At 37.4% G+C, this 13119-nt stretch overlaps 1 protein-coding gene across 1 annotated transcript; it reads left to right on the forward strand.

The window, feature by feature from the left end:
- The first annotated feature begins 2908 nt into the window (after nt 1-2908).
- On the forward strand, nt 2909-6930 carry LOC127796011 (transcription factor ILR3-like). Its single transcript, XM_052328040.1, has 5 exons — nt 2909-3245; nt 5617-5676; nt 5911-5994; nt 6130-6292; nt 6435-6930. The coding sequence occupies exons 1-5, from the start codon at nt 3103-3105 to the stop codon at nt 6702-6704; spliced, it is 720 nt and encodes a 239-aa protein (XP_052184000.1). The 5' UTR covers nt 2909-3102; the 3' UTR covers nt 6705-6930.
- Nucleotides 6931-13119: the final 6189 nt, after the last annotated feature.

Consider the following 13119-nt stretch of genomic DNA (forward strand, 5'->3'; position numbering starts at 1 on the left):
CTTCTTGATTGGCAATCGTCCATTTTTCTGGTAATGTTAAACTGAATTGTCGTTAATTTGATTTAAGCTCAATCTCAGTAACTTCTTTTTTAATGTTTTAAATATGAATTATTAAGTTTGAGATGAATTTAAAGTTTTCCTTCATTATTATTGTCATCCTCATAGGTGTTAATCTTAATAAGAATTTTTTCCAAAAAAAAAAATCTTAATAAGAGAATAGTTCCATGAATTTTAATTTTTTTTAATTATTTTCATTTATTATAAATTTTTGTAAAGTTGGTTTTAAGTTCTAAAATTTATATATCTATACTAAAATTTTATAATTCAAAACTTATGATCTACTAAAAATATTAAGATTTATAATATTTATTTTAATGTAAATTATAAAAACAAGATAGAGGAACATAAAAGGAGAATAATTAAAAAATGATATTACTGAACAGTGAGACTTTTATGTTGTTTAGGGTAAACTTTCCTTACATCTCTTATAGTTCTATTTTTTATTCAAATATCTCTTGTGGTTTTTTTATTATTTTTTTTTGAACTAGTTTCTATATTTTTATTAATGGTTAATTGTACACAAGATTTATTGTGTTTTGGGTCATTTACACAAGACTTTCTATGGTTTAAAAATGATTTTTGAAACTTTGAACGTTCTATTTTTGCTATTTATACACATTATTCTTCACAAATGACATTAATTAAACTCTAATTAAATTAAAATTAAGCTAATTAAAGTTATAATTAATCAAAATATAAATGAAAACATAAACAAAAATTTTTGATGAGTTTTAGATTTGGAACTCATCGATGATTAACAGAGTAAGAGAAAAAAAAAGAAAATATAAAAGCATTGATTGATGACAAGATGACTCAATTGTGATTATGTACAATGGAATGATGGACCACTACTGATAACGACTTAGCCATGGCCATCGAGACTCTATCATTCATTCCTTGGACAACCTTACACTTTTAGTTCTCCACCAAACCCTAACTTATTATCTTTTTTAATTAAATTTGCCTTGCTTGTGGGCCTTCTCGATATCTATTGTAGCAAAGCATCGATCATGGCTAGGGGTTATCTCAATCGAGTAGCTAAACTAGTTGTCAACCTCTGAGAGAATAATTTATATATTCTACCATCGGAGATTATTAAAAGAGATTATTTTTAGAAATAATGAATGTTATCTAATATGGTAATGAAAAGGTATATAAGCAAGTAGAATCTCTCTATCTTTTCCTTTTTGTTAGTTATTGACTACAAGCTCTATAATCTAAGCTAAGGTGGTTCTTTCATCAACAATGAATGTTTATGGTGAATTGTAGTACTTTGGTGAACTTTCTTGAATTTGTTGTTCTTTCTTTTTTGATGTTTAGACCTTTCCCTATAAGAGGATTGGGAATGACACACCTCTAGCATGTAAGAGTTATCGCATTCACGATTTTTACTTGTTTAACAAAAAAGTTATCTAATTCATTTGATTGGTTTTGGGTTCAAATCTCAAATAACCCGTTGTCATATCGAAATCATATGTATAGCAATTCGTATTCTATTTTTGAAATCTACTTCATTTATTTACAAAATATTATGATTGAAGAGGTAGACTTATTGATTTTGACGATGTTGGCATACTAAATTTCAAGTTGGGGTTTGAGGATGGAGGGGGTGATAGAAAAGTGATTGAAGCTTTATTAGTGATTACTTATTCCAATTGTTTTGATTCGGCGAAAAGGTAATCCAAAGATATGTTTGCATCTTTCTCGGTGGTTAAAGTTCTCTCTCTCGTCACTCCTCTCGTGTAACATTTGATAGGGTGGCCTTTTTACCTATCGACAATATTTTTTTTTTAATTTTTATTTATCATAGTTAGAGATAGTTATATAAAAAATTGAATAAAGTATAACTTAATTAATATTGTGTCTAAACAACAAAAATAAATCATATGAATCTCTAGAACTAGTTTTAAATCATTTAAGATGTTTTTGCAAATGACCTAAATGATAGGCGTTTGGATGTAATTAATGCACCCTTTATTAAATTTGTAGGACATTGGTTATGTTGAAAACAACATTCACCAAATCAAAATTAAGTTAAAGTAAGCTAATAATAAAATAAAAAAAAGAAAAGAATTGCTGGCCCATTAGGTTGATAAAACACTATAACTCCACTCACAGAGAGGAGGAGGAGGAACAAGAGGAGGAGGGGTGGGGGACCATGAATTCCAGATTCATCATCAACTAATGAAATTCAAAAATTATATTTATTTTAAATTTGGCTTAATTTGAATCTAATTAACACCCATTCTTTCTAATCTTAGCAATTTAAAAGAAATACAAAAATTTATTTGGAATAAAAGAAATTAAATTTATCTTATTATTTAAATATACAAAAGCACAATATTAGTTTATAAGGAGATGAATGTGTGGATCTCACTTTCTTAGTCTCATGCCTCCCTCTCTTAATTTGTCTGTATCGAACAATTATTATGTTATTTGACACGAATATAATATTTTCATATATAAAATCATATTAGATTCATACATTTAACAATTTAATTTGAATTTAACTTGATATTAATCCAGTTAAGGGAAACAACATCAAAACTGAGTCAAATTAACCCACCCCCCCCCCCCCCCCCAAAAAAAAAAAAAAAACAAGATAAAGCCGACGTAATAACATAGATTCTGAATAATTATTTCTTTGAATTGAATGAATTTTTGTCAGTGGAAGGTGTCACTTGGAATCAAATTAAATGTATTTTTCCAGTCTGGGCCCAGGCCCAGCACAAGATAACATATAAAAAAATGAAATAAGGAGGAGATGACGTGAATATATGGTAATGGCCGCCGTAAGCCCACATTGGCGCCTTGGTTGGTGTGGGGGATGGGGATATATCATATGTTACTCGCTACTCACGCCCGCCCGCCACAGCCACCAATTCCTGACCTTTCCCATTTTCCCATTAAAAATTCCCCCCACATCCTCGCTCCCCAAACACTCTCCCCTTTGCTTCTTTCGTGTTCGCCGGCGATTAAATCTGGCACTCCGGTCCAACTGTTGCCGGGTATCCTGGGTTTCCGGCCGGCGGACTGAGCGTGATGCGTTCTCAGGAGGAGAATTCCGATTGGCTCTTCGATTATGGCTTGATCGATAACATATCCGTTCCAGGCGGTGACCTTCCCTCTCTCGGCCCCGCTTTCGATTGGGGCTCTAGCGCTATCGCCGCTTCGGCTGGTCTCAGGTTCCATAAATTTTTTTTTTTTTTGGTTTTTACTGTGTTTCTTCGTCCCCGAGCTCGAATTACTTCTCTTTGACGGGATAGGGCTTCGCATTTGTTGAACGTGACGGTGATTGTGTGGCAATGTTGTTTATTGTGATATGTGTGAGTAGATATGCGTGTGTGTGATTCTTGAAGTTAGTTTGATTTGTTCACGTATTCTATTTCTTGTTAAAATATTGCGAAACCTAACCCTTCACTTGCTTTGGGTTTGAAAAGTTTATCGTTTTCTGTCAAGCTGTCACTTTTCAAGGAATGTTTATGTTTTTGCGTCCTGTATGAACACTGCTCAGTGATGCAAACATTGCCAGTAACAGAAATACTAAAAAATCTGTGCTGATTAGTTGAAAAGGCTTCTGTCTGAGACCGTGCATAAAGGACACTGCTTTTTTGCTCATAAAATTGCATATGAAATTTTAACCTTTTGGTATATGTACGAAATGTCATAGTCTCAAATCTCTGTCATATGATGCATCCTGATTTTTTTATGTTGGTGGAGCACTGGAGCCATCTCATGTCATGCAGGTAGGCGTGTGAATTCATCCTTATTATATTGCTGTTAGGTATTAACTATATGTGTAAGCCACGCTCTATGTTGTCAACCTTGTTTGTTGTAGTTTGGAATGAAGTACTCTTAAACAACAACAACAATCACAGGGCTTAATCCCACTAGGTGGGGCTGGCTACATGAATTTTAAACTTCCACCCATCGAATTCAATACTTGATCATAAATGAGCTAGATTACTTAGTAACTTAAATTTGGCTTACGTCAACTTTGCTTAGATTGAACCTAGATGAACGTGAGTTAGCATGGGGGAATTGGCTTCTTTGTTTTATCTCCCGTGCCTTAGTGTTGGTTTTGTTTGATTTACTACCTTCAGGGTTTACCATGTTGAGCCTTGATGAGATGGGGTTTAAATCCTTGGAGATCATTGCAACAATTAGCTTTGTTAGATAAAGCTGCAATGACTTAAGCTAGTTTGTTCATTCTGCCTTGCCTTACTTAAAAAAATTTAACTATATTATTATTTCAACATCATTGAGGTCATCCCTTTCCACAGCCTTGTAGAGAGCAGTTTGATGTGCATCAGTGGTATTATTTATCATCTCTTAAAATGTTGTAATGTAGGACAAGTGGATGGACGATAAGCATGGGGCATGACAGATGAGGCATAAAGTCGTGAGGTTTTGTTGTTTGCAAATAGGGCTGACATCACTTTCCCCTGTTTTGTTAAAAAAAGAACAGATTTTTAGTTCCATAATTTTTTTTCCCAAGCAAAGGGTATGTGAGTGGAGAATAATATGAAAAGGCATCAGTTGTAATGTTAGAGGTTTGAAACAACACCACCACAACATCACAAGCCTTAATCCTAATGTCAGAGGCTTAGAAAGATAAACAAATAAAGTGGAAGTCTTAGTTGTGTTGAACTAGAGAGGTTCACAGAGTAATAGTTGAGATGATGAAAAGTCTGTACTTCCTTATCTTTGAATGGTATTATGTCCGGGCTGATTGAAATGCATCATTCTAATTGTAAATAGTATTAAATTGGGAAGGATATACTTGATTTCTGGCACTTTGTAAACTGTTAAATGGTTGGGTTTGATACAAGACAACATTATCTTATCGATAATCTTCCATCACTTGAAAATGAACAATTATATGAGCTCTAATTTTTGGTGGATTACCCATGAATCATGGCACAGTGAAGTAGTGGATGTTTTGGAATGTGACCAGTAAATGTGTGCATCTTTTCAGCCTTACTACTTGTTGATGCATAGCATATGACAGTTTTTATGCAAGATGTTCTTGATTATCTTTGACCTGATGCGTGCGTGCACACACATACAAGCTTTGTTAAGTTTTGTATGTCAAGGTGCTGGGCTGGCCATGTAGAAGTAGAATGATCCTCTTTTAACCTCAAAGAAGGGGAAATGAGGAGTGTTCCTAAAACATATATTGGGCTTTTTTCGCACTCTGGAGCCCTTCTATTTCATACCCTCTAGATGCTTCACATCCTGCATAGATGACTTTGTTTCCATCTTGTTTGGGTGAAGTTGGAATTAAAAAATGTTTACTGAATTTCTGGTGTTTATAGAAATGATCTCAGCTTTCATGGTGGAAACATTTCTTAGTCTGAACTTTTATCTTGGGGAATAACTATTGCCTTAGCATCATACATGCTGCTGTAAGTAATTGTACATGCTTCTGTGGTTGTAGCTATAATTTACTCTGATATCAACCTTTTGTTTAATCTCACAGCACTCCCTTTGATTTTTGAGAAAAATCAAGGTCTAACCCATGACATATAACCCTTTTGATTGTCATGTTCTCAGCATGGATGCGGAACACTCATTTGGAAATTCAGATGCTAAGGAATGTGGCTCCAGAAAGAGGTTATTGTCAACTTCTTCTCTTTTAATTGTTTTGCTAAATAAAAAGTCATGCCTGTAATAAATGGCATCACCTCCAACTATTTATACTTGTTTCTGATGGGGGTTTATGGTTCTTATTCGCTGTAGTTAGTATTTTGGTTTTGCAGCCATTTTGATTACTTGAGCTGAATCTCTATTGGTTGCTAGGTCTTTCCTCATTGTTTTTTAATTTTGTATTGTTTTGACCTGAAATAGGGTGAGGTCTGGATCAAGTTGTGGCAGTGGATCTGACTCAAAAGCATGTAGGGAGAAGATGCGGAGGGATAGGCTGAATGACAGGCATGCTGTCTCTATTTCCCCTCTCTATGTGGGTGTCTTTGTTGCCCGTGCCGAATGTGTGCACATGTTTGTGCAAAGACCTGTCTTGATGTGTGTAGTATTTCGTGTTATGTTTGACCTTCTGCATATCTCTAGGTTCCACGAGTTAAGCTCCATACTGGAGCCTGGTAGGACACCCAAAATGGACAAGGCTGTTATATTGAGTGATGCTGTTCGAATGCTGACTCAGTTAAGAGATGAATCCCAAAAACTCAAGGATTCTTGTGACAGCTTGCAGGGGAAGATAAATGAATTGAAGGTGTGCCTAGTTATCTGTTTGGTTTCAATTATGTTGGAAGAAGTTACCTCAGTGTTTGCACACCCAAACACCTTTTACATTTATGTAAATCAAACCACACACTATTTTTGTTTGTTAGGTTGAGGGAACTTCTGTTTTGCAGGCTGAGAAAAATGAACTTCGAGAAGAAAAGCAGAAGCTGAAGATGGAGAAAGAGAAACTCGAGCAGCAATTAAAAGTGCTGGGCGCTCAACCCGCCTTCTTGGCTCACCCTTCTGCAATTCCTGCTCCATTTGCTGGCCCCGGCCAAGTTGTTGGCAGCAAACTGGCGATGCCGTTTATTAGTTACCCTGGAGTTCCAATGTGGCAGTTGATGCCACCCATTGCAGTTGATACCTCGCAGGACCATGTTCTTCGCCCTCCAGTTGCTTAATTCAGGTGGCCCTTTCCAGGGAAGCTCTTGGGCCTCAGCAACGACATTCTTTCGTGAGATGACCTGATTATATTAGATAGGGTATGCTGTTGAACATAGTGGCAACTTCTTTTGGTTGCATATTAGGCTATAAAGTTTTGCCTGTCTAGTATAGTAATTTGATGCAATTTGATGATACTACCGATGCACGAGACATCTGTAGAAAAAATAAAGCCATTTTTGAACATGGGCTCATTGCTTTATTTGTCCCAGTTATTTTTTGACATCTTCTGACGAGACTTAATTTGGTCAAATTCTTTGCAGCAGGAAATATTATTGGGTGGGTATAACTTAAATAAATTTTGATTTGAATTGGGTCAAAATCCACACAGCTAGGTAAATGGAATGAAACTGAGTAACTGCAAAAACCCTAGTTGGGATCTTCTCTTTTGTTCCAAAGGAGCAGGCCAAGCAATCAACGTCTTTTGAGATTTCAGTGTCCGAAACTGAATTAGAGGGTGGAAAGTGACCCCACATATATAAGTATTATGTCACCTGCTTTTCCTTTCATTCTTGACCTCCTCCAAAGATAGCAAGATTTCTGCCTCATCAGTTAGATTTTACGATATTGGCTTTAGTCGGTCAATGAACAAGACCTCAGGTTTAATCAACGCAATATCTGTTCATGGCAACACAATTAAATCCCCTTTTCTAAATCAAACACACTGCCAATAATCAGCTTTGTAGCCGAGCAGCCATCAAATTAACAACCACCGCATCTGTTCAGCAAGCTCAAATCCAAATGGCACGGCCCGCAACAGCTACAAAACCAACCTTGCCGCCATCCCGTGCTCTTTCTCCTCCAAGACGGCGGCCCTCAGCAGCTTCTTCAATGACACTTCCAACAACATGCATGGTCTCTTCCCATGCAGAGGCGATGATGCTACGAGCGATACCTGCTAGAACTGCGTCAGTTAGCAGCAATTATACAAATACGAGACCTTATTTTTAGCATAAAGAATTAAATTATTTTAATTTAAAAATCAACAATTTTTAATAAAAGTCATAAAATGTCTATAAATCAAATTACACAAAATTAGTGTGATATAAAAACAATATTGAAACAAACTTAAATTAAATAAATAAATAAATAAATTGAGATGAAATAAAAAAAATCCACATCTATATTTTTTGAAATTCTTATTTTCTGTAACCAAACCGCTCAAGATTTTGATTAAAATAAAAAAAAAATCTTTCATTGATTTTTAATTGATTTCTATATTCCCATACATTCTGCTCGGTCGGAGCTTATAAAATAATTTATAGTTCTATAAAAGGATTTCATTATAAATTGATGCATGTATTTAAAAATTAAACATTGGATAAACATACATTTCAAAAAAATAATTATTTGATGAATTTTATTTTTTTTTAAAATATTAGAGAGTATTTTAAGAATAAGTTAAATTTAATAGGGTTCACTCACTCACCAAATTTGGTATTTAGATATTGAATAGAATAAATTAGGTTAACATAACATGAAAAGATTATCATATACCTATTATCACAAGCTTCCAAAGAAGAAATAAATTATTTTTGAAAAAATAGGCATTTTCACTATCAAATTTATAGATAAATTATTTTTAAATAAGTTATTAAAAAATATATAATTTTTTATATAACAGTTACCTTTTTTATTTTTTAAAGTTCTAATAATAATATGAAATGTAACAATATTGTATGGTTGGGAGAGAATGCAGAATTATTTAAATTATTTCTTAAATTTTATATAAGTTAATTGCATAACTATAACCTATGAGATGTTATTGATAAAACCAAAGATGAAGAATTGTCTAGAGCTTCCATTAGCATTGTAATATCCCAAAATTTGAAAATAAATAATAATTATTTAAATCGGTGTTTGAGGACATTATTGAATATTTGAGAATTTAAGAGGAAGTATTTATTTATGTGGTTTGAGAGAAATAAGGAATGAAAGGTAATTAATTGAATTATTTGGTTGATGATTATTAATTATTGTATTTGTGGTGATTATAGAATATTTGTGAGTTTAAAGAAAATATTAATTTATTTGGTATTTGGAGATTTAAAAAAAATATTTATTTACATAATTTTGAGGAAATAGGAAATTAAGGGTAATTAATTATTTTATTTGGGAGTATTTATGGAAATAGAAAAATAAATTAAATGAGTGGAATTTTGGAAATGTCAGGGTGTAAGTGAAATAAGAAAGAAATGAAAGTTGGGCGAGTGTGCAATTAATGGAAGTTTTAGGTGTTGAAATGTAATTTGCGAAAGTGGCCGAGACTAATTATAAAACTAACTAAGTGCATTACATGAATAAAGATGGGGGCTGGCCGAGTGGCGCGCGGGTTCGAGCTAAGGCAGGCGCCGCGAGGAGAAGAAATTAATTTTGGGCAGCAGGGGCGGCCCAAAACGGCGCCGTTTTGGGGCGCCAGTGCCAGCCCACTGCGCAGCCGCGTGGCGCGCTGGTGCGCCTCTGCGGCTGCTCTCCCACGTCTTCTGCTGCACGAAAATTAAGGCCAATTTGGCCATGTATTTTGCCCATTTTTTTTCATGGGATTAGATGGCTATTTAATGCTTCAATTGAAGCTTAAATGGGAGAAAAATAGTGAGCGAGCAGAGAGCTTTCGGGAGAAGAAGATGGCGCGTTGAGGCTGGAAATGATGAGGAAATTGGGAGAAGTTGACGCGTTGAGGCTGGAAATGATGAGGAAATTGGGAGAAGTTGAGGATTAAATCAAGTTTAATTGTGGTTTAATTACTCGGGTAAGTAAATAATTATATATTAATAATTTTATACGGTTAGAATTTAATTATAAGTTTGATTTTATTAAGTTTGAGTGATTATGTTATGTTATGTGTATTAATTTGGTGTGTAAGTATATATATATACTGATTTACTGTGTGCAAGGAGTGGGCTCACTGTGTGCGTGAGAGTATATATTATGCTATTAATAAAAGATATACATACTTTCCTATGTGTATAAGCTAAGCATGAAGTGATGTTGCATATTAGTGAGTTGCTGTTATTATATATTAATTAATTATATACATTGAGGATTGAGGATGTTATTGGTGTGATATAATTTAAATTAAATATAAGATTCGTTGGGGTTTTACTTACGGTGTGTTTACATGAGATTTTAGATGGTTAAATTATTTATATTATACGGTTAGATTTAATTAGTGTGAGCCGCTGTAATATCCCCAAAATAATAAAAGTTTAAATTAAATTTACCTAAATTAATTTAAATTAATTAAATTCAGAGGCGGTGCGCGTGTGCTAAGCATCAAAAAGAAATTGATGCTTTTGTCTCTCAAGGAAGCTTCTGGCGAGATGAAGAAACAGAGGAAAGAGAGAGATCAATGGGCCGAGAGATTGGGTGAGGGAGATGGAGAGAAGAAGATCGGGTGAGTGAGGGATCGCGCGAGAGGGAGAGATGAAGGCTCGAGAAAGAAGAGAGAATGATCGAGGGAGACGGCTAGTTGCAGCGCGAGGAGGGCTGGTAGCGAGCTGACGCGTTCGATGGCGGCCATGGCAACGATGCCGAAGCTCGAGGCGCGGGTGGAAGCTTCGATGGCCGGCCAATGGCGAGCGAGGGCGGCCGAGGAGGTCTTGCAAGCAGCAGCCGAAGGCTGCAGCAGCTAGAGCAGCGAGGGCCGTCCATGGCGGGCAGCTGTGCGTAGGCGGTTGCGCGAGGTGCAGGTGGCCGTGGTGGAGCCGGCTGTGGCGGTGGTGGTGCGGTGATTAGCGGGGACCGGTGGCGGTGGAGCTGGCCGCAGTGGCGGTCAATGGGCTCGAGCCGTGCGCAGGGGAGAGAAGAAGAAGAAGAAGAAGAAGAAGAGGAGGAGAAAAAAAAAAGAAAAAGAAAAGAAAAGAAAAGGAATGAAAAATTGGGAAAAAAAGGCGATTTCGGGATTGTCTTGGCATGAAAAGTGACAAGAAAATGATTTAATTCGCATCGGGAGCACAAGAGAGACTGAAAGTAGCTATTTTCAGCGTGTATTAATTTGGTGATGTTCAAGCGTGGAAACGCTGTAAACGACTAGATACAGGCAAGTTCTTTATACCCTCATTGTCGATTCTTTCGATGTCAATTTATTTGACCTCCATTCGTTGGTTTCGGCTGTTAATAAATTATGGAATTTAAAATGGTTTGTTTTAAAATTTAATTTATTAAACTGGTCTCGAGGGTTTTATTCGTTGGTTGCCTACGGGGGTTTGTACCACCCCTAAGTCTATGGGAATAATGCCGTACTCACCCGGGGCTAGATTCTTAGCTGTTCGGGTATTATTATTGAATTTTTGATTGTTTATCGGTTAGAGCGGTTGTGCAGTGGGGGTAAGGATCGGATGTTCGGTGACGGTGTGACTGTCTTACGGTCTATTTTAGGCCGTCAGATGGTCTCTCCTGGTCACTGACCGCTGACCGGTGCCAAGCATTGCTGACTAGCTCTGCCATTATGTGATTATAGCATACTTGGTTATATTCTATTCTTGTTGCATGATTTGGTATGCTCATGGGTACGGGCTGCATGTTGGGATTATCATGATTTGGTTATGCTTGATCATGGACATTCTAGCTTGGTCAGGTTGCATCTAGCACAGGCATATACATCGCGTGTGACTTACTATATGGGCGGAGCATGGCCTGATGCCTGGATGTATGGGCGCCTTGTATCACGTTGATGCTTACTACGCCATTGCATTGTTATGTGCATTGCATGGTTACTGGTAGTATTTAGTTCTCAGACGGGAGTACCGTTTCGAGAGAGCCTCTGGCTCGGGTGTCGGGAGTACCGACATGGACGGGTGACGGGAGTACCGACCTGGGATAGCGCCCGCAGGTTTGTTGGAGATACATGTTGCCTTTCAGGGTAGCGGCAAGTTGGTATGGGACTTGGGTGCCAGGTGTCTTGTGTGGGCTCCAAGGACCGGTATATGTTTTTATTATGCTATGCTATTGTGTTGTAGCGTCTCATGGCTTGTGTGTACCTAGGGGTTTATCTTGGGGAGAGTTTTCTAGATATGTTCATCTTTCAGCCTTTCTTTCTTTATGCTTGCTGAGTCTCTCGACTCACCTTGCTTTCCATCATTCCAGGTAGTGCCAGCGTGGGCCATGGTAAGGGAGTCATCTCTTAGCGACAGAGTCGGTATGGTGTACAGGCAGTCCCATTTGTCCCGGTCAACTCTGATGTCTGAGTAGGATTTACTCTATTATTCTTATTATGCCAGGTTTTTCCTCGAGTCTCGTGTATGTCGGCATAGGAGTCTGTATTTATTTATTTATCATGTGACCGCTGTAATAGCGGGGTACCCGTAGTGCATGCATGTGTTTAGCTTCGTTTCCGCTATTCTTATTTTTGCGTATGCATGCCAGGGTAGTTTTTGTCTTGTGTCTCATTCTTTTTCTCCTCCCGTAGGCGTTCCCGTTCGGGTAGTCCGGGTGGTTGGGGATATCCGGGTGGGGTGCTTACAGCCACGATTTTATTAATCGTTATTAAATGTTTTACTTTACAGCAGGAGTACAAGAAAGGCAAGGAACGACCGCGTAAAGGCAAACTCCTAACCCTCTCCTCGTGTTCTTTAATTCCCGTGAAAGACCCCGTGATTTCTCGTATTTTATCCTCTCCTTTACTCTAATTCGGTGTCTAACATTGTTTATTGAGTTATTAGTCATTTGTTTTAAATGAAATCCAGGACTTCTTGAACTTTATTTGTTGTGAGCCTACAGGGGTTTGTACCGCCCCCACTCCTTTTGGGAATGATGTTGAACCAGTCTGGAGACTAGGTCCCTAGATGTGCGGGTTTATTTATGGTTTTCTCGGATTTATTTATGGTTCAGTTAGAGCTATCGAGCAGTAGAGCAGGGGTTGACTGTTTGGTGAAGTTGGGGTAGACTATTGTATGACCCTGATGTGGATTGTCGGGTGGACACTCCTAGTCACTAGCCATTGACCGGTGCCGGGCACTGCTGACTAACTCTGCCAGTATGTGATTTATTGCACAATTAGATTCATTATATTACTGTTCATGATTTGATATGCACATGGGTACGGGTTGCATGTTGGGATATTCATTTATTAAGTATGCTTGGACACAGACATTCTAGCTTGGTTAGGTTGCATCCAACACGGGCATATGCATCGCGTGTGGTTTATTATGTGGGCGGAGCATGGCCTGATGCCTGGATATATGGGCACCAGTGTATCATGTTGATGCTCACTATACCATTGCATTTCTATGCGCATTGCATGGTTACTGGTAGTTATTAGTTCTCGGACAGGAGGACCGTTCCGAAGGAGCCTATGGCTCAGGTGTCGGGAGTATCGACACGGACACACGGGTGGCAGGAGTACCGACCCGGGATGGCGCGCACAGGCTGCTGGAG

Source organism: Diospyros lotus, chromosome 2, assembly GCF_014633365.1.
Source record: "Diospyros lotus cultivar Yz01 chromosome 2, ASM1463336v1, whole genome shotgun sequence".
Lineage (NCBI taxonomy): Eukaryota > Viridiplantae > Streptophyta > Magnoliopsida > Ericales > Ebenaceae > Diospyros > Diospyros lotus.

Coding starts and splice junctions, on each gene's coding strand:
- LOC127796011 (XM_052328040.1), top strand. CDS start 3,103: ATGCGTTCTCAGGAGGAGAATTCCGATTGGCTCTTCGATTATGGCTTG. Junction 5,995..6,129: donor AGGGATAGGCTGAATGACAG/GCATGCTGTCTC, acceptor GCATATCTCTAG/GTTCCACGAGTTAAGCTCCA. Junction 6,293..6,434: donor GGAAGATAAATGAATTGAAG/GTGTGCCTAGTT, acceptor TCTGTTTTGCAG/GCTGAGAAAAATGAACTTCG.